Source organism: Pelophylax lessonae (genome assembly GCF_965119305.1).
Source record: "Pelophylax lessonae genome assembly, chromosome: 5".
In the NCBI taxonomy this organism is placed as follows: domain Eukaryota; kingdom Metazoa; phylum Chordata; class Amphibia; order Anura; family Ranidae; genus Pelophylax; species Pelophylax lessonae.
Window position 1 is genome coordinate 200,336,893 of NC_138772.1, and position 22,924 is coordinate 200,359,816.

At 40.4% G+C, this 22,924-nt stretch overlaps 1 protein-coding gene across 1 annotated transcript in view; it reads right to left on the reverse strand.

The window, feature by feature from the left end:
* The window catches only part of EEPD1 (endonuclease/exonuclease/phosphatase family domain containing 1), a 193,097-nt gene that overhangs the window by 45,921 nt on the left and 124,252 nt on the right, over positions 1-22,924 (reverse strand). Inside the window, exon 2 of the mRNA XM_082258644.1 lies at positions 14,674-14,725. Within this exon, the coding sequence (XP_082114770.1) occupies positions 14,674-14,725 (52 nt within the window). The remainder of the gene's footprint in view (positions 1-14,673; positions 14,726-22,924) is intronic.

The following is a 22,924-nucleotide window of genomic DNA, read 5'->3' on the forward strand; positions in this document are numbered from 1 at the left end:
CCAAGTTGTTATCAGCGCTCAGTTCTGAAGCCTGCATCTCTGATGGTAAGGGGTTGCATGAGTGCGTGTGGCATGGGCAGCTTACACATCTGGAAAGGCACCATCAATGCTGAAAGGTAAATCCAAGTTCTAGAACAACATATGCTCCCATCCAGATGCCATCTCTTTCAGGGAAGACCTTGCATTTTCCAACATGACAATGCCAGACCACATACTGCATCTACAACATCATGGCTGCGTAGAAGAAGGATCCGGGTACTAAAATAGCCAGCCTGCAGTCCAGATCTTTCACCCATAGAAAACATTTGGCGCATCATAAAGAGGAAGATGCGACAAAGAAGGCCTAAGACAGTTGAGCAACTAGAAGCCTGTATTAGACAAGAATGGGACAACATTCCTATTCCTAAACTTGAGCAACTTGTCTCCTCAGTCCCCAGACATTTGCAGACTGTTATAAAAAGAAGAGGGGATGCCACACAGTAGTAAACATGGTCTTGTTCCAACTTTTTTGAGATGTGTTGATGCCATGAAATTTTAAATCAACTTATTTTTCCCTTAAAATGATACATTTTCTCAGTTTATCAACATTTGATATGTCATCTATGTTGTATTCTGAATAACATATTAAAGTTTGAAACTTCCACATCATTGCATCCTGTTTTTGATCACAATTTGTATAGTGTCCCAACTTTTTTGGAATCAGGTTTGTACATATATATATATTTTATATATAAACAAAATTATTTCACATGGTCATTATGGGGTATATATATATATATATATATATATATATATATATATATATATATATATATATATTTTTGTTTTTTTGTTTTTCGGGTAAAAATTATAACAAAAAGAAACGGCATATGTAAGCACAGTTTTAGCACCATTTCTTGTTATTAATTTTAATGTAAAATATTTAGTACACTACACTGCACATATAAAACAGATATTAAAAATGAATGGAGTCCAAAACAACTTTGATGTTCTTCCTAGCTATTGATGCTGTATAAGTGTAACAGTGAGGCATTACAGAACACTTACAAATTGCAATCTAGAATGTAATTTAAAACCCAAGCAAGCTCAGGTAATTTGCTCTGCTGAGTGACTGGTTTGTGTGTCTCTGTGGAAAAACATTGTGTCATCAAATTGCCCATCATCTGTACAACTTAAAATGTATTAGTACACAGGTAATCAATTCAGTTCTAGTTTTCACTGAGTACAGTGTTAGTCATTGCCTTCTGTATAAAAGATAAAATTGGTAAATAAGCTGGCCATCTCCTTCCCTAATCAAAGAGGCTCTTTCCCCAAATTCAGCCATCATAGCCTCCCTGTTTTGTTTAATTCAATGGAGTCACACTCCCAAATAGCAAGCAATTAAACCACAAGTTTGAAAATGACTTGCTAAGCTATTGCTAGACTTGCCAGGCTTCACAAGTTTGTTGCACAATACCAGCAAGTCCGCATTGCATGACTCCAGATCAACTTTCTTTGCAAACATTCTGCAAGTCTGCTGTAAGTTCTGGTTCAGCTATGTTGTGCAATAGTCATCCCACCACAGGGGTCACTGTGACTTGCAGAGCTCTTGCTGTAGACTCACCACTGCAACTCTGCTTTTGCTAGAGACTTGCCACGCAAATTTACTACAAATTGGAAAAGTGTCAACTAGAACTAGTGCTTATTTGTGGCAAGTGCTATCTGGGCTAAGGAGGTATTGAAAGATAAATTACAACTACTTAATTAAGTCCCATCAGTTTAAGTGAGAGGGTTAGTTATTTTAACTTTAATGGGACCGTTCACAACCTATGCAAGTGTATTTTTTCAAACTCTGAACTTGAATTTTATTTTTAAGTAAATAAATTAATGGACCAATGTAATGCACATTTTAAAACACATTGCAAAGGCCCAATAATTTCTTATTGGCACGACACAGTATAAAATGGACTCAGTTTTAGTTTAGCTTAGCTTTCTTCCAACATAGCACACCACATGTGTACTAACATCTATGCACCTAAGCATATATCTATGTGGTGCATTGAAGGACGAGGTGTGTTGTTTACTGCAAACATGCATTAGGGATCTTTTTGAAATAAAGACCATGTCTCCCTGTGCAACTCTTGGTGCTAATGCATATATGAACACACTTTAAAATCTGCAGGCATAGGTGTGAAGCTGTCCTTAAGATTTAAGAAAGTAGCCAGCAAAAGCCTGTTTTGTGCACCCCTCTGATTGTGGTTTCACTTTTGTTTGTCTATGTATGATCTTGAATTCCCAACTTCTAAACTAAATTTAGCCCCCTGGAACAGCCTACCCACCATAAAAATTATTTTACATTCACAGTGTCTCATTGGCCAATAAAACATTCCTTTAGGAAAAGAGAACTATGAGTAAGAGGTACACAGAAGCACATAGACGAGACCATGCTCACTAACAAAAGTAGTAGTAAGCACCTTATATTGCATGTTCCTAAGCAACCTTTGGATTTGGGTCAAATATTGCACCAGTGGGTTCCCAACATTTCCATTAAAGATACACAATATCCTTGCTCATTCAGGGCCAGATTCCCCTGTATCACCTAGCGTGAGATGCAAGGGTAAATGGTGTCACATGAGAGAAGGTCACATGCTCCCCAATGCTTGTAAGCACTTGCCAGCTGAGGCAGTCGAGTAAAAGGCAGGAGAGCACTTGCAAGGTGAGTAATAATGCACATAGGGGCCTCTTTACATGACATGTAATGGGAAAGTGACAGTGGGGTTGATTTACTAAAACTAGAGAGTGCAAAATCTGGTGCATAAAACCAATTATCTTCCAGGCTTCATTGTTATTGTGATGATACTGTGTGGAGCCTGAGAGGTGCACATAACCCCTGAAGTGGAAAAAGCACAATCAGGCCATCTTATATTTAGGAGGTCCAATCAAAAAGGTGTGCTCTCTGGGTGTTGGAATAAACAAGTTGTCACAACTTACTATATGAAGTGGAAACATTGGCGGGGATTGCAGTAGTGGATATTGCAGTACTAGAGACTGGAAGCACGGAAAAAGGAATCAAAGTGGACTGTGAGTGATAGCAAGGATGATATTCGGATGAACTGACAGCACTGTAACAATTTTAATGGAGTAAATATTTGCCTATATTTGAAGCACTATTGCACTTTATTATGCTGAACTACAGTGTATGCTGGTGTTTATTTAAAATGGTAGCACAATGGCCCTTTATATTGTTGCACTATTGTATACAGTGCCTATAAAAAGTATTCATACCCATTAATATTTTCCAATTTTTTTCATGTTACAACATAAAACATAAATTTATTTTATTGGGTTTTTATATGATAGACCAACAAAAAGTGGAACATAATTGTGAAGTGGAAGGAAAATAATGGTTTTCAACATTTTTTACAAATAAATATCTGGAAAGTGTTGCATGCATTTGTATTCAGCCCCCCTGAGTCAACCTCCTTTCGCTGCAATTACAGCTGCAAGTCTTTTTTGAGTATGTCTCTACCAGTTTTGCACATCTAGAGAGGGAAATGTTTTGTTCTTCTTTGCAAAATAGCTCAAGCTCTGTTAGATTGGATGACGTGCATCTGTGAACATCAATTTTCAAGTCTTGCCACAGATTCTCAATTGGATTTAGGTCTGTACTTTGCCTGGGCCATTCTAACACATGAATATGCTTTGATCTAAACCATTCCATTGAGCTCTGGCTGTATGAGTAGGGTCGTTGTCCTGCTGGAAGGTGAACCTCCGCCCCAGTTTCTAGTCTTTTGGAGAACAGGTTTTCTTCTAAGATTACCCTGTATTTGGCTCCATCCATCTTCCCATCAAATCTGACCAGCTTCCCTGTCCCTGCTAAAGAAAAGCATCCCCACAACATGATGCTGCCACCACGTTTCACAGTGGGGATGGTAAAGAGGTGGGAGGTGTGGGACTTTAAATGAGGCGCACGATGGGTTGTGTCGTGCGTCTCCATCCCTATTCGCAGTGGGGATGGTGTGTTCAGGGTGATGTGCAGTGTTAGTTTTCCACCACACATAGCATTTTGCTTTGCTAGGCAGAAAAGTTAAATTCTGGTCACATCTGACCATACCACCTTCTTCCAAATGTTTGCTGCGTCCCTCACATGGCTTCTCGCAAACTGCAAACAGGACTTTGGCTTTTTTACAACAATGGCTTTCTTCCAAAGCAACATAGCAACCTAAAAGGGAAAGTTGTAACCACTATAATGGCTCCTGCAGGGGTGCACAATGAAGAACTCAAGCATAGATATATCAATCATAAAGTCCTTAAAGCAGAGCTTCACCCAAAAGAGGAAGCTCTTCCTATTTGCCTCCTACCCCCTCTACTGGCACATTTGGCACCTTTTGAGGGGGGGGGAGTGGGTACCTGGTTTTGACAGGTACCCTTTCCCTGCCGCTGAACTTTTCACAAAGCGCAGCGCACTTCGCACATTGAAAAATCGGCTCAGGTTCGTGGACAGGTAATTATCCCAATATTAAAAGTTAGCAGCTACAGTATTTGTAGTGTCTGACTTTTATTTTTTTCCTGAAGGAGCCTGAAGCTACTCTTTAAGGGATAGAAAAACGGTCAGGTGGACTAAAGCTGACATCAACTAAAATTAAAGATTTGCTCTTTAGAAAACATATTGGTGCTAAACAGTACCCTAAAAAGCTACCTTCTGCCTGGAATTCCTCCTAAAAATAGCAGTGCACTTCCTAGCTTAGAGATGCATAGCTTTATATCTGCAGTGTGAACTCATCTAATGTACTGCTGTCTCTAACTTCTAGTCTCAGAAGATTTGGAGTGAGATTTGGTTATGTCCCTACTGCGTTGCCCAAAGTTCTTCTTGCTGGAGAGAAAGCTGCAGTGCAAGGATCCCCTGCTTCTGCTTAATTATTTCCTAACCTGTACTTTCTGCACATCTCCTGATGCTTTTTGATCACTACTCCACCAGTCATCAGATAACCAGAGATCATGGGGAAAACTCCGACATGAGAAAAGCAAAACCCTGTCTATAATAAAATATCCACTTCCATTCAGTGAGTGAGTGTAGAACAAGGCATGATATTTAATTAATGTGCACAATATAAGCTGCAGGGATTCCACAGGCAATATCAGTTGACTAGTCTTTTGCCTTCCGCTTGCATTATTTGGGCAAAGCTTCCATACATTAAGTTGTCTCCAACTCCCTAGTTTCCACTAAAAACTGAAATATCTGTTCAAAGTAGAGTCCCATCAAAATTCCCACAATAAGAACTAAAACATTTATCTATTTATTTGGCCAAGGATAAAAATGAAACTATACTAGTTATTGGCAAGTTACTCGTTTTGACTAGTAGACTATACTATTACTTGAATTTTTAAATTGTCATCTGAAGGAATATTGCCAATTACTTAAAACTGCCTTCAGGTAACAATAGCATTATTTATGCAGTTGATTATTGCCAGGTTCACTAATAAGCAAACACTGGTTGCAAATTTTCCACGGAAGTTATTATTAAAACTTTATTTGAGATTAGCATTCATAGTGAAAGCAATTGACTGACTGCTACTTGTACCTACAGTAAAAGTATTTTAACAAACAAGCTACATTTTTTGAAAGTCATGGTAAAATAAGAGCCCCTTGCCACTGTGGATGTACATTTACTGGATTTGCCATTTACTTTTTATTTCTGGAGGCCACATTTAAGCAGAGGGAGAATTCCTGGTAAAGGTGACTTATGCCGTAAAAACTGCCTGGTTTTAGACTAAACTGAATTCTTCAGGGTCACAAAAAACAAGACTTTTTAAACAGAGAATTAAATATCTCTACTTGCTGGTTCTAGATATTATTCCAATACATAATAAAATCATCACACTATTATGTCTGGTTATTGCCCAACAAGCTATAGCAAAATTCAAAATTCCTTTATTTTTTATAAATCAGTTATGATTTATGGTGACAATTCTGTACTATTTCTGTGTAGTTAACTTTCTTTGCCGTCAGATATCCTAGATTGTATGGAAGGAAAATTTAGCCAAAGCGGACAGCAGAAATATGTCGTACATAATACTGGGGTGGTGTTGGCACATTTGTCGCAGATGATTTTGTCACATGGCTAACAAATTCATAGTGCTAATTAAGAACCCCACCTGTATTACCATCGAAAATTTAAAAATGTTACAAGTTTTGCAAAAGAAGGTCCAGAGTCATTAGTAATTTCGTTTTTTAAAATAAAAAAGATTTCCGCTATACATGCAAAACAAAATATGGTAATAAAATATCTAATGTGCAGCCCTTTAAAGGAACGCGATGCCTAGTAATTCCACAATTTTAACAAAGTGCTCAGCACGAATATCAATAAAATCTTGACAGTTGAAATTGCCCTTCCCCATTCTACCCAAAACCTAAATAAAAGTTTTGACCAAAGTTTCACATAGCAGGAAAAAAACAGGTATACAATGGGCTTCCTACATCAGTAAAAATGTAACCTAAGTGTTTTCCTCACATCCTAACTTCTAATTTAGGAACAGTGAGTGCCTGCCAAATTGTACCTTTCAAGGACAGTTTATTATATTCCATTTACAAACTACTTAAATGCTGCAGAGGACATTTTAACAACTTTCCTTAAGGCCAGGAAGACCTCTCTACCACATGTATTCTATTTCAGGGTTAGCTTTCTCCTTATAATAATGTGCTTAGCCAATAATAGAAGCAACAATACACACATCTAAATTAAACTTCAAATTATTTTGCCATGGGAATATGTTCTTCTATTGGTTTCCCTCAGCAGGGGTTGTATTGTGCTGTAGTCTATGGAACGGAAGGTGGAGTAAAATAAGTAAGACTTACTATGTAGACAGTGACTAAAACGGCTGAATCAATGATGATCACAAGCACACGTTGCTATCTATATAGATAGATATAATAGTAAATACTACAATCAGCGAAATTAATCAACTCAAAATAAAGTGAAACAAACAACTCAATTAAACAAAATAAGTGATGCACTGTCAAACACTGTAAAAGTGATTCCACAACACCAAATAATACATTTTAAGTAGATCAGTGTGGTGCAACACCAGAGCACATAATAAATAGTCCAGGGTCCCATAAAAATATGTGCTACCATACACATCTAATAATCACCAAAATTAATATATAGATAAGTAATATAATTTCAAACATTAAATTTAATAGAAATCTTCTGTAAAGAATGTATAAATAAATTATTACTATGGCTTCAAAACACCCCGTGTCTGCACTCTTCATGCAAAGTGCAAATCTAACCTCCATACAACAATTTAACACGCTCCTCACTTTATACCCTAGGCCAGTGATGGTGAATCTTTTTGAGCCCGAGTGCCCAAACTTCATCACAAAACCAACTTATTTTTTTTGCAAAGTGCCAACACTGCAATTAAACTGCAGACACCAAGTCACCAAGGTAAAGATCACACACTCCAAGAGTGATTGTAGTCAATTCAGCACTCACCCGGCTCCGGCATCCAGTGTCCGCGTGCCTGCCGGCAGCTTCTCCTTTTGTTGGTGCCTTGGATCACCCTCCCCACTCTTGATGGTGTCCTCTCAGCACTGTCCTCTTGCTCCTCTCTTGCTGGGGCTGTTGTGGCTTGGGCTCTCTCTCCCTTCTGAACCACCTCAGCCTCCTCTCACTCTTGTCTCCACACTCCTCTCACCCTTGCTCTCTCTTCTCTTTCAGCCCTTTTTTTTCCGGGGTCCAGGATGTCCCTCCTCTTATTTTACAGGGCATGCTGGGGCTGTAGTTTTTCTTTAAATGATTAAAAGGGAGCCATAGTCTTCCGGGACTATATGTCCCATGGTGCACTTGTCCTAGCTCCTCATTGGTCCCTGGCTTCAGCCAATGGGGAGGCAGGAGGAACTGCTCTGTCCCTGTCCCACGCTGCTTGACAGAAGAAGGGCGGTGAGCGAGGGAAATACACAGACAGCCCGCGCTCGCTTCTCCCCTTGTCACAGTGCGGGCAGTGGCGACGGCTCTCGCGTGCCCACAGAGAGGGATCTGCGTGCCACAGGTTCACCATCACTGCCCTAGGCAGATCTCTCCAATTCTCTATAGTGAGAAAAAGGCTTCTGTCCTCTCGGCTCAGGTGAGCAGGCTCTTCTCCTGGTGATGGATTTGCACTGTGCATTAAGAGTGAAGACACGGGGTGTTTTGGAGCTATAGGAATGCTTTTACATTGACATTCTTCAATGAAGATTTCTATTAAATTAATATTTGAAACTATTACTTATCTATATATTAATTTTTGAGATTATTGTGTATGGAAGAACAGATGTTTATGGGACTCTGGACTATTTGTTATTTATGTGCTCAGATTTTAAGCCACACTGATCTACCTGAAGTTTGCTTTCTATATGCCTTGGTTTTTGGAACCATAACTGCAACAATTCAGTCTTAGTGAATGTGCAGTGACATTATCATGATGGCCATCAATATGCATTTGAGTAGTTCTCTGACATATCAGAGGCTTTCACTATGTCCATGGCTGTAGAGGAGAACCCCTTTCATGGCAACAGCAGGTTGTGGGAGCTGCCCTATGTTCTACTGCCCATCAAAACAAGAGTAGCTGCAAGTCAGTCAGGTATGAAATCAATCTTGTTATTTGTCTGCGTAATGTTACAAATGACCCAGGAGGACAAATTACTTACAAATAAGGCTCTCTATATTGTAGGCTTTTAAGCAATTAAAATATATCATGGTAGGGCAAGCAGGTGGGGACACTATGAGCTGCTCAATCACCATATTTGAGGGACTGCAATGACAGACTGATGGTGCTTCCAACAACACTGCACATACATAGTCAATGAAGCAAAATATGACAATTGTGTACAGAGCAAGACGTGATACTCAGTGATCATTTTTTTTTTTTTTAAACTAAACAATTATTCATATACAGAATTATTGAAATTATACACAAAATTATTGGTGTGCTGCAGATGTTCATCTTAGTTGTTATTGTTGCAGGATCATAGTGAGTACAAATTGGAGATTTAATCAGTTTAATCATTTAAATATGAATATATCCAACCCCATGTCCAGCCACTAACCACGTGTGTATGAGTAATGGTTTGTTTGCTGTAATTTGAACTTTAACTGAAAAAAATATGTTTTCCCTGCCAGTTATACACATTGCAGTTAGTGTCGGTTCACACTATGGCTATCCGACTTCGGGGGCGACCTGTGAAGTCGCGTGCACCGCGACTTCGGCGCGACTTGCACGGACTTCACATAATGGAAGTCAATGCAAGTCGCTCCGATGTCGCCCTGAAGTAGTACAGGAACTATTTTCTACGTCGGAGTGACTTGAGTCGCTCCTATTAGAACGGTTCCTGTAGCACTGAATGGACCGCGACTTGTCAGGCTGACCAGTCGCCTGACAAGTCGCAGTAGTGTGAACCGGGACGTATAATAGCAGATTCTGCAACCTGTTTAAACAAAAATCTGTCACTTGGCTCATCTAAACCAAAGTGATTGGTTCTCTTGGAATATCACACATCACCTGCTGACACTCAATTTTGCTACACATTCCAATTGAACTGTTGCTCCATCAGAGCCTTGAGGAGCTATAGGGCAACAAGTGACCACCTCCCAGGATGCAGTACCCGGGTCCCAGAGGTCAATCACCAGGCCCAAATACTGTTCTGCGAGTTAGGATGGCCATAGATGGTTCAAATCTCAGCCGGTTCAGCAGGGACCGGCCAAGATTTGGCCCATGTATGGGCAGGTTGATAGTACCCAAGTCGATCCATCGATCGACTTGGGTACAGCCAGCAAGTTGGATTACTAGCATGTAAACTGCTGGGAGGGATGCCTCTCCGTGCCCCCTTACCTGCCGGGAGAACACAGTAGCTCTGCGGGAGGGATTCTCCCTTCAACAATGACTGAAGGAAAGAAAATCACCTCATCTATGACCTGCCTTAGAAGAAAAAGCCAGTACCATTTGTAAGCTAAGGAAACAACAGATGCAGCTATACATGTACATCACAATTTGGAAAAATTATAATTTCTTTCAGACTTTTAGATTCTGTCTTTTTCTGTGGGTGGATTTCCCCTCACTTCCTATCCCAGTAACCTCCTGTGTGTCAAGATATATGATCAGTCTAGGCTTGCTTTTTTGTGATGGTTTACTTTAACTGCATGAACCTGGTATTTAAGGTTTAAGTGCAAAGAAAAAAAAAACGAAATATGTCCCATACTAGAGCTTATAGATCTTTTTCCATCCATTTCCCCAAGGGTCCCCAAGCGAGTAACATGTGTTAATATTTTCAGCCCCCAAGGCATTACTTTACATTTTTCAACAGAATTGGCCCCAAGACAGATCCTTGGGGTATCCTGCTCACAACTCCAGACCATTCTAAACACAAGCTATTTATCACTGTCCTTTGGATGTGCCCTCCTAACCCGCCTTCTATCCAGGTACATACTGTACACTATCATCTATGCCAACAGACCTCAATTTGTAAATTAAGCGTTTTGGGGGAACTGTACTAAATGCTTTGGCGAAATCCAGATACACCATATCCATAGGCCTTCCTCTATGTAGATGACAGCTCAATTCTACATGGAAAGTTTACAGATTGGTCTGGCAAGAACACTTAGATTACTACTAATAATACTGTTTTCATAAGCAAATTCTTGAATGTAACTTCTTATCATTCCCTCCAATAATTTACATACTACTGATGTTAGGTATACTGGCCTGTAGTCTTCAGGCATATAGCTTTGCCCTTTTTAAAATATTGGTGCCATGTTGGCTTTTTGCCAATAAGCTGGTACCATTCCAGTCACTAAGCTGTCCTTAAAAAATAGGTATAATGGTCTGGCTATAACCTGGCTAGGTTCTTTGAGGACTCTTGGATGTAAGCCACCTGGTCCTAGTGATTTATTTACGTTTTCAAGTTTTTTTTTTGGACTATGGCTTCTGTTTACCACAAGGGTACATTCTGTGTTGTGTTACTAACAATACAGTCTTGACTATTATACCCATCCTTTTCCTTTCTAAAAACTGAAGAGAAGAATGCAGCATTCTCCTTGTCATTTGTAACCACCTTCCCCTGATCATCCTTTTTTGGGACCTATATGCTCTGACCTCGTTTGCCATTATTTCATATGTTCTTAAAGCACAACCATTTTCCTCAGGGTTTATTATTTCTAGAATTTGATCCCTTTGATTATCTTGTAGAATGAAGCGCAGTTTAGTAAAGTTGGCTCTTTTGAAATTGAGTGTTCTTGCACTACCTTCGTGCCTCTTTTTCCTATAATTTATGCTGATGAAATTACTCTGTGATCGCTGTTTCCCAGGTTATCCCTTATTTCTACATCTGCAATCAGATCTATGTTATTTGTTAATAGTAAATCTAGCAGAGCATTATTTCTAGTTCAGTTATCCACCAATTGACACAAAGTTGTACTGTAAAACATTTAAGAAATTACAAATCGTAAATGAGTGAGCCCTGGCTCACCGCCATTCCTATCTGTGACAGGAGATCAGACTCCCCTCATCTTTCAGGTTAGGGGGCCTGTAGCATATGCCCACTATCAATTTCCCATTTGTTTCTTCCCTTTAAAGCTCCACCTCCTCCCTTGCCTCATTAGCAATGTCGTCCCTCATATTCCATAGCAAATCACTCTTGACATACAAGCACACCTCTCCCCCTCTTCTTTCTTCCCTGACGCTCAGATATAAGGAGTACCCCATGACAGTAGCAAGCCAGGCATGTGAGCTGTCAAGCTTAGTTTCTGATATTTTCACGAAGTCAAAATCCTCCTTGTGTATCAGCAGCTCCAGTTCTTCCATTTTTTTTAGCTAGACTTCTATCATTTGTAAACATGCCATGCTCTTTAATTTTGTATGGGTGCATATTATTTTCTCCTTGTTTATTCTGAGGCTGCAATGGGATTTTGCCAACCTACATGGTGGGTTGATGTACTCTAATTACACTACCAATATCACCCCAGTAGCACCCTTTGACCCTCGCTCACTGCCGGCTATAGTATCCTCTTACCCCTCTCCCACCACCTAGTTTAAAATTTCCTCCAGCTTTCTGGCTATCCTCTCTCCCAACAGAGCTGCACCCTCCCCATTTAGTTGTAGTTTGTTCCTGTCAGCATACCTATTAGTAAATACACCCATTGCAGGTTTTGGGGGGGCCTGAAATACTGTACAGCAGATTTGAGAAAGTATGCATGCACCTGCCTGCTAACTGGATTAACCTATATTTTAATGGAGAGCTGTAAATATTTTTTGTATATTAAATTGCTTTAAATCAGCAGCTTATGGCCAAAGAAAGCAATGTGAACTGTGTAGTTTAAACAGGAGCTATTCACATAAAGAAAGGCCACAGAGCCGCATTATGAACATTATATAACTCCAGCCTGAGATGTCATAACGATTATATGTCTAAAAACAAAAGCTCATGTAAAATGCATGCCACCCATCTGATCTGCCACTTAATCTTTAAACCAGAAGATTAGGAAGGTAAATCTTATTACATATTCAAGTGACTCAACAAGATCCTATTTTCCCGTTCTGAAACAGACCCTTGAGAACAGTTATTTGCGAGCACAGAAACAATGGCTGGCAGTAGATCTGTGCTACACCGAGGTCACCCTCTCTTGGCAAGCTTTGCTTCACCGGGGCCCTCTGCCAAAAGGTATGTTTAGTTTTCACCCAAAGCAGCTGTGAAATTGAAACCTCCACCAAACCTGACAATAGATCTCAGGGGTGCTGACAGATTTAATTTTAACAACAAGTCCTAGATTGTTCATTTCCTTGTGATGTTGACTTTTCTGAAAATTTAACTGAATTGAACATTAAATTGTCAGGCTAGTAAAACGTTTAACTGAACTGCAGGAACAACTTGGGCAATTGTGCAAGTCAGAGTTTAGACCATACTAGATCCATTCTGTTAATTTTCATCTGATCACCAATGGTGACATAAAACCATAGTGATTTTAACCAATTAGAAAACAGCTCATATGGATCAATAAAAAGTCATGAGTATATGGTTAGAGAGAGGTTATATGTTTACTGCATTTTACACAGCAGAAGATGACATTTCTTGAAACCATGTGATGCACAAGGCCGCCTTCTCAGTTCTAAGGTTCTGATGCTACAAAGAGGAGGCCCATCATTTCCATGGATCAGTGACTCCTATCCTGCTGGTCAACAACATGATGAGCAATGTGCCCCTGCACAACCTCAACATTCCTGTATTCCAAGCCAGACCAGTCACTGCCTTTTCTCACACTACAGTTCTCACAGTCTGGAGAATTGATGCATGTGAAGATACAAGTCAAATATGCAGAATTGTTGGGCTTTTTTTATAAGGCATGTGTTCAATAACTTATAATAACCCATTAGATTTCAGTTTAAACCAAACATGAATTCCGATTTGGTTTGATTGCACATATGCTCATATTACATATACAGTATTTGGACCTTTTTATGCATCAAGGAAGCCCTTTCAAAAGTCAAATAACCCTTCAAACATAGCTTTCTAGGTACTTTTATATGTTTTATAAGAGGTAAGGGAGAATGAGATCAGCTTAGGGTAAGCAGTCCTACTGCTGTGCATAAATACTTACAGAAACTTGTTTTTAAGTCAGATTTGAATTTTAAATATCTGACCTTAGCAATTGTGGTGAAGTCCAATTCAGCCACATGTTACAATTTGAAAATGCAATAATATATACAGTAAATTCAGTAGAACGTGTAGAGATTTTAAAGGCTATTTCAAGTCCCAATGCATGCATAGGATTTGGAGTTAGATGAGACATTGGATGATTCTTTTAGAACATTTTTCTTTGTTAGATGGAAACAGATCTTAAGGCTAGCCACACATTTTGATCTCCTTTAAATTCAATAACAGCTATGTAGTGCATACTTGCCAACTGTCCCTTTTTTCCTGGGACAGTCCCTGCAAATAGGAGCCTGTCCCAGGTAATTTATATTGTCCCTGGAAGCACCTGTTAATCAGGCTGCCCATAAATGTTAGGCAGAAGTAGTGCAGCTGAATGGGAGAATTATTCCAACTCTGCTACTGTGGCTTAAGTTTGAAATTCCCTTTTTAATTTCCTGTAATTCTCTCTATATTGAGTAGACTCTATAATCTGATAAGTAGCCAAGATGAATTATGCAGAGTGGGCGGAGCTTCAGGGAAGTGGGTGTGGTAATTGATAGCTGTGCTGCAAAGTGTCCCTGGAAAATTTTTTTTAAATGTTGGCAACTATGGTAGTGGTAGAATGCACGTGATTGTCAATGTCAGGTGAGTATATTTTTAGGGAAGGTCCTTGTACTAAAAATTTGCTAAATCAAAATCGAACAAAGATTACACAAACCGATTGTAATTTCAAGGGCAATCAACACTAACATACCTTACAAACTCTCTAATTAATCAATGTTCTTACAACTTGATTGAAAATGCTATGAGAGGGATTTTTTTTTTAATGCAGATTGGGTGGAAGGGGGGGATGAGGTTTACCTGGTGATGGTTATCAGACAAGCAACATCTTTTACTCTTTCATAGGGCTTTTAAGTGGTGGACTTCAATTGTGGCTTGAACCTTTGGTTGAACATATGAGCAGCACCTTTTATCACTACACAGCAATAATGTGCAATAATTTAGGTTTTTACAAAAAAGTTAGTTACCTTTTCCAGTGCATCCTTGTCCGTTAAATCTTGGACAGCTACAAGCTTGATGCTAAAGATAAAAAAGAAAACACAAGTAAGTATAGATACATCTTATGAAAAATATTGAGCAGATTAGGACCCGCCATAGATGATTCTAAGCCGGGATTCGAACCAAGTATGGGCAGGCTGAATGTACCAAGTTGACTTAGGTAAAACCAGCCTACCGGATTTTACATATGATTATTACTAGCGGCTAGTATAGCTGCTGGCAATAATCACTGTCTTCTCCCAGCGGGGACAGCTTCCCCCGCTGGAGGAATACAATGGCTCTGTCAGGACCCGGACTTGAACTTGGGACCTCCAGTGTGTCTGCCAATGACTCTACTTGCTGAGCCACCTGGAATGCTGGACAGCTCATTGGACAAATCCTTGAATGATCCTGCTGTGGATCTTTATTGGCTTGAACCTTGAACCCTTTGCTCCTCCCATGAACTTCCTGTTATAAGCCATGTCTTTGCACTTCCTAGTTGCCAGAATATTGTGCCTTCAACAGCCGATATCTCGCTTGTCTCTCCTGCTGCCATCCGTATCTTTGCTATCATCCGTTATCGACACTTGGCTTGTTCCTCGACTACGCTTTTGCCTAATCCCGACCTGCAACTACTTGTTACCGACCTTTGGCTATTCCTAGACTACGCTTCTGCTTGATCCTGACCTGCTATATCTGCTACTGGACCCTGGCTTGCTCACCTCCTGGTGGGGCGATCCTGAGGACCGCGACCTGGTACTAACACGCAGCAAAATCCATCTCCACCATCAGGAGCGCTGGTGAACACCGGTTAGTACTTAGATTCCGCACCTCAGGTGAGCCTGAGTCATCTGCCAGTGTGACCTGCCTGTGTTCCTATCCAGCTGGTTCCTGTGTAAGCTGCTATAGCTATTGGTCTTCGAGCCTGACTCCAGATCGTGACAGGCTCGGTCGAAGGGATTTCCCAGTCAACACAGTCTGTGTTGATGTAGGAATATAGCAAATTTATTTCCTGCAAACTGTGGTAGCACACCGTGTATGACCTGTCTAACAGTGATTTTTTTTCAACCTGGGACAAAACATTGGAACCAAATGCATAAACCTATTTTCAAGTAAAGTTTAAATTCCGCCTGCCAGACCTTCGGGCAGATATAAAAAGGAAAAACACCACCTAAATATTCACTAAAAAAAAATTACATATATTTTGAAATAAAATTAGAGTATATACCAGAAAATTTCTTTATTTTAGATCCCTTTTATCACATGCAAGGCAGCATGTAAACAAGGAGAGGGAGGACCAGCACAATGTGTAATTTAGGCTCTACTGCATTGCAGCGGGCTGTCAATCTAAAGCTGGCCACAATCAATACAATCTGACTGCATAATATCCATTAGGTTTACTCAAGCAGTGTGAGGTCCCTAATGACTGGATATAGTTTTACTGATATTATATCCTACCTCCAGGCAAAACGTTGCTTTTCATTTTTGATATGGTTAGGCTGCTGTTTGTGGCTTCACTAGGTACATTTCCTGCACTTTATATCCCTGTAATATCATGAACGTGATTGAGGATGTTAAATCAAACAGGGATAGAACAAAATCATAAGCTATTCATTTCTAGTATAAATTAAGAAGTAAGAGTTAAAAAATTATTAAAAAATTGCAGCATTGGGTACAAACGTGTTCCCTCCTGCTTAATTTTCATTACCACAAGAAAAAATGACAGGCTTTCCCTGGATGAGCATCAACACATAATGGGCAGCTTAAGGCTAACCTGCAGATGATCCAGATTATAAATCTCACCCAGAGCAAAGTGCAGTTAGCGATGTACCTGTTATCCCTAACATCAGGTACCACCAGGAGACCTCATAATGTTTTTCACGTGTGGATAATTAGGACCCTCGCATGGGAGTATGCTGTAGTAGGTCAGTGTGAATGAGTCCTTATACTGCTTGCATATAAAGTGTTACCTAACCCAGAACCTGCATTCACCAAATCTGGTGTTCCAGAGTACACAGAACATGGAAATGCAATAGTTTTACTAAATTTAAACTGCTAAATACCTTTTCTCATCAGCAGTATATATAGCAGTCTTGTAACTTCTATCAGTGTCTGGCTGAGCACTGGCTAAAGCTTGTAGGGTGAGTTTTTATTCTCCTCAGATTTTCCTATCAGGCTGCAGGACCCCTGACCCGCTGTCTGGACAGTGCTGATTGGCCCTGTGCTGATCACATGCACTCTCCCAAGAAAAAAAAAACATCTCTAGCAATACACACCAAACTGAGCATGTGTAGAGTGCCCCCAAGGCTCTGTATCATCAGGAGATGAATTGGAGACAGTAAAAGAAGGGGAGGATCAGGGAAAACAAGATCAAACAGCCTTTTCTGTGCTCATGGTCCCTACCTCCTGTTGAGGGTACCCGAGCGGAGTCACAGCTTCCTGTGTCCATTCAGACATGGAGATGTGACCCGGCCCCACCCCGCCCTCGGTCTCTCCTGATTGGCTGACTGATTGACAGCAGTGGAAGCTAACCACGCAGCACTGCTGTCTTAGCCAATGATGAGGGGAGTCCCGGGCAACTAATACTTGGTTTATAAAAAAAACAACATATACGGTGTATGTATATACTGTGTGTGTATATATATATATATATATATATATATATATATATATATATATATATATATATATATATATATATATATATATATATCTCAATCATATACACACAAACACAGATAAATTGACGCGGTCTGAAGCACCATGACTAATACACATCCATCCCTAATTGCATATATAACAAAAAGATACATAGGTCACAGGACTTTAAATTAGGTAAATCACCTCCAAAAACATATTCGTACACATGATTAAAAACTTCACAGCGCTGCAATTTTATATATATACATATCATGTGTGAAATGGTGATGACACCTCTAGCCAGCAGTAATATGTATAGACCTACCAAATGAAATGGGTTTTCCTAGCTATCTCAATAAAATTTTATCTGGAAATTATAATAATAAAGAAAATTAATTCAGTGTGCAGAGACAGCAACCAGTTAAAACTACTCTTTTAATAAAAAATATATAGCTTTGTTCATCAAAATCTGCTTTGATTGCAATAGGTTTGCAATTTTCCCCGACTGTTTTGTTTATAGTATCATTCACACGGCCATAAAAAGTTTACTGATCGTTAAAGCAAGGGACAAAAGTTCCTGCGTAATGATCAATAAGTAAATAGATCTGTTTCTCAACGCGTAAAAATTGGCCTGCTCTTTTTTTTAATGGTATTCCTGTATACGCTTGTCCTTAGATGCATATTTTGGATTTTGTGTTACAGATCTGAACACAGTGCAATTTTACACACCTGCGTCAATGTCTCCGATGAAAACAATGTAGCTGCGTTTAGATCCAAACTTAAAGCGGAGTTCTGGACACAACATTTTTTTTTTCAATAAAAATACCCCCGGGACAGTCAGGGCTAGTACATTCCACAATGGATAACCTCTGTACTGTCCCGGGTTGCACTTACCTTTTAGAATTAATACTTACCTTGAAAATTTCTTCTCCAGAGCTGCCATCTCAGGTGTGGGCAGCTGAAGCCAGTGCATCCTCTTCTGCGTCCTATTCCGTGCCCTCTTCTCCCAGAATGCGCCTGCACCGGCCCCGCTCTACACTTCCGGTGCGGGCGCATCATCCCTCCACAGCCTCTGGGAATGCACAGAAGCTGTTTAGCAGGGAATGAGGCACCGCAACGGAAGTGACGAGTGGGGCCGGTGCAGGCGCATTGATTCCTGGGAGCGATGACGTTCAGCTCCCAGGAATCAATGCAAAGAGGAAGTGACGGCGCGGGCCGCGGCCGCAGAGGGAGGAAGTGGAAGAAAGGTGAGTATATTTTCTTCAATAAGAAGGTAAGTAAACAAAAAAAAAAAATCGTAACTATCCATTTCTTTTGCAGGTGACCAAAAGCAAGCGGATGGCCCAAAATCGATTATGTGGCTGGAACTCCGATTTAAAATTTGTATATGTTGTTTTTTTTACGGCTGTGTGAATGAGGCCTATGGCTTACAGAATGCAGTTTAAATATTACTGTTGACAAGAAACAAGTCAGAAGAAGAGAAATAAATACACATGGACAGCTCTATGTTTACCGAATAATACTGCAGCCAGCACACACTTAACTAATCCAGATTGATATTGATATCCATGCAAAGTCAGCATTTAGTAAGCTAATAACACAATGTTCTATCAGCTGCATTAGGACAGTAAAATGGCTTTTACAGTAAATCATTAAAAGCTATTAAATGTCTCTACAGCATGTTCACTTTCTTTCTCCAGTGTGTGACACACGAGAAGAGAATGTATTTCTTCCTGTAAATTTGTTTTACAAGAACTAGTATCACTCTTGTAACCTAAAAATACAGCAAATCAATTAGGATGTGTTTGTGTACATAGTTTGCCGAATCTAGTGAGAAAAATTACAGTTACATTCCTGGACCAAAATAAAGCTTTCTCATATTAAAAATAAACGAAATTGCAGCACCTATAATAAATGCATAAATTTACCCAATTTGAAAAAAAAATATATAGAATAATAATAAATATATATATATATATATATATATATATATATATATATATATATATTCAGTATATATATATATATATATATATATATACACAGTATATACACACACACACACACACACACACACACATACACACACACACACACACACACACACACAGGTGCAGCTCATAAAATTAGAATATCATCAAAAAGTGAATTTATTTCAGTAATTCAATTCAAAAAGTGAAACTCATATATTTTATATAGGTGCGTTATACACAGAGTAGAGCTGCACGATTCTGGATAAAATGAGGATCACAATTTTTTTGCTTAGAATAAAGATCACGATTCTGTCACAATTCTCGGCGTAACATAATTTTTTTACATTATACAAAAAAATTGGGCTAATTTTACTGTTTTTTTTTTAAATTCATTAAAACAAATTTTTTAAAAAAAATTGCATTTGAAAGACCGCTATGCAAATACGGTGTGACATAAAATATTGTAATGATCGCCATTTTATTCTCTAGGGTCTCTGCTAATATATATATATATGAAATGTTTGGGGGTTCTAAGTAATTTTCTAGCAAAAAATACTGATTTTAGCTTGTACGCAACAAGTGTAAGAAAAAGGTTAAGACTCGATCAACACTAGCGCGACTTGTCAGGCGACTTGTCAGCCTGACAAGTCGCGCTCCCTCGCGGTCCATTGACTGCTACGGGACCCGTTCTAATAGGAGCGACACAAGTCGCTCCGACTTAGAAAAAGGGTCCTGTACTACTTCGGGGCGACCTCGGAGCGACTTGCATAGACTTCCATTATGTGAAGTCCATGCAAGTCGCTCCGAGGTCGTGGTGCATGGGAATGCACAAGTCGCCCCCAAAGTAGTAAGGAGACGTGCTGCCCCAGTGTGAACCGAGCCTTAGTCTTTGAGAGGTTAAACTGCCCCCACTTACAGACAGAAGTGCATTCCTTTGATCTAAAAGAACAAAATGATACATTGTGTTTATAGTTATCTCCTAGCCTTGGCAATGCTGATAAACATTTGCCAGAGGCTCTTTTTTTTGACAGCTGTGAGTGAGCAGAGAAACCAGAGAACCACCAGTAAGGTGAACGACAGAATAATGCCACCAATTCCAACACCCTTCATGCAGAGGTGAAAGCCACCAAAAAGACCGCCTTCTGGGACAGTAGTGAAATTCTCAAAAAGAGGCTTCTGGAGGACTGAGAGCACCAAATCGAGGTCCCAAGGTGGCAACAGAGAACGGCCTGGGGGTATCAAGTGCCTACTCCCTGAAGAAAAGTACACAACAGGGAGTGTGCTGCCAATGGCCGTTAAAAATAAGACCGCCAAGGCCGACACCTGACCCTTGATAGCACTCGAGACCAGTTTCTGCTCAACCCCCCATTTAAGGAAGGTAAAGATCTGAGCCACCATACAAGAGCGAGTATGAACCCCAAGAGACTCACACCACACTTCTTCCATGTATGACAGTAGATCTTCCTAGAAGTAGGTTTCCTAGCTTCTAGCAGCGTTTGAAACACTGACTCACAACTGTAAAGCAGGATGGAGGATTGGCCCTTGGGACAGCAGATCCTCCCTCAGAGGAAGCTTCCAAGGAATGTCGGTGACCAACCGCACCAGATCAGCATACCAAGCCCCGACAAGGCCAGTCGGGGGCCACTAAGATAACCGGAATCCATTCTGCCTCAATCCTGCATAGAAGTATTGGCAGGAGTTATAGAGGAGGGAAGGCGTAAATCAGACAATACTGACCCTAGGGGGGCCACCAGCGCATCTGTGGCGTCCGCCAGAGGAACCAATGAGTGAGCCACAAACCTCTGCAACTTTCTGTTGAGCCAGGAAGCCAACAGATCCAACTCGGGGATGCCCCCACTAGAGACACAACTGATGAAACACCTCCTGATGAAGGGACCACTCTCCTTGGTCCAACACCTGCTGACTGAGGTAATTCGCCTGCAAGTTTTCCACCCTGGGAATGTGTACGGCAGAGAGGGCTGGAAAGAATCATTCTGCCCACCTTAGAAAGCCGGCTACCTCCAGAGCCATCAGGACACTTCTTATGCCCCCCCTGGTGACTTACATAAGCCACAGCCATGGCACTGTCCGATTAAATACGCACTGGACATCCCTGAAGACGATCCGTCCAATTTTTCAGGAACAGTCTGATCACTCAGAGTTCCAAGACATTGATTAGTAGTCTGGACTCTTGTCAAGATCCCCTGAGCAGAAGATCTGCTGAGGATGCCACCCCAAACGGACAGGCTTGCATTCCTGTCCAATACAAGGAGAGGAAGGATTTGCCCAGCCAAAGCAAGAAGCCACCATATCAGGGACTCCTTCGTTCCCCAGGTCAACCGTGTCTGATTGTCCAGAGACTGCAGATTCTTGTTCAATTGGGCAAGAATCTCCCTGGCAGAGACCTCGTATGGAACTGTGCAAATGGAACCGCTTCAAAAGGTAGACACCCTCAGGTCCAGCACCTGCATGCAAGTCAGGAGGGATGACAATCTGCTGGACAGCAGGAGAAAAATTTCAACCAGTAGTTTCTGGAGTTTGTCCAGAGTAAGTCACCCTCTGGCTAAAGCCAAGTCCAGAGTCAGACCCAGATAGTCCAGCTTGTGGACGGAAACCAAAGCAGACTTCTGAAAATTCAGAATTCAGCCAAACTCCCTATGTTTGTCCAAGTAGCCCAGTACCGCGATCCCATATTGGCATAACAATGCTGCCACTGGGGCCAACACTTTTGTGAGGACCCGAGGAGCAGAGGCGAGACCAAAAGGTAACGCCACAAACTGATAATGCTCCTCTCCCATGACAAAGTGGAGGAAGCACAGGAGACCAAAACATATTGGAATGTGAAGGTAAGCATCCTTGATGTTGATGGAGGCAAGAAAATCCCCTGATGCAGGGAAGCCACCATCGTGCGAAAAAAAAACGCCCAAATAGAGCATTTTTTGTGCAAAAATGTGACGAGTTTAGTATTTTTTCAGGCAGAAAGCTCCAATCAGGAACGCAAATCAGAAGGTTTTTTTTCCCTGCCTCTGAACGCTGAGCCAAAAATATGCCTGTAATCGTTCTAATGTGCATGGACACATAGGAGAACATTGAGCTGCTTCTACAGGCAAAACAATACTTCTGTAGAAGCAGTGATTTTTAAGCCAGTGTGCATAGAGCCTAAGGATCTGGCAGGAGTGAGGACAGGTAAAACTCCAAGGGGTTCTGGCAAGGAGGGGGAAAGAGTTACTAAAAGTACAGTAATTATCATAAGTATTGATATAAAAAACGTTATCAAATAAAGAGGAGTGATAACTGATCACACAAGTATTAAACTTTATTCTGATGTTCACAGGTGTTATAACTCCTATTTCTTCCAACATAAAATGAAACAATGGCAGCTCATCGCTATATGGCTTAGTTTATAAACAAAGATATTGCATCTACTTCGGAGCTAGATGATTTAAGCCATGTTACTTGAGGTGAAGGGATAAAGGGAAAGCTCATTAACACACAATAGGATCATAAGTATAACTACTGAATGACGGGAAAAGTGCAGCTTTTGCCAACAGCCACTGCTGTTACCCAATGCTATCATCCGCTAATAAAGTTGACTATACATTTGAAGAGAATGTTACAGGATGCAGTT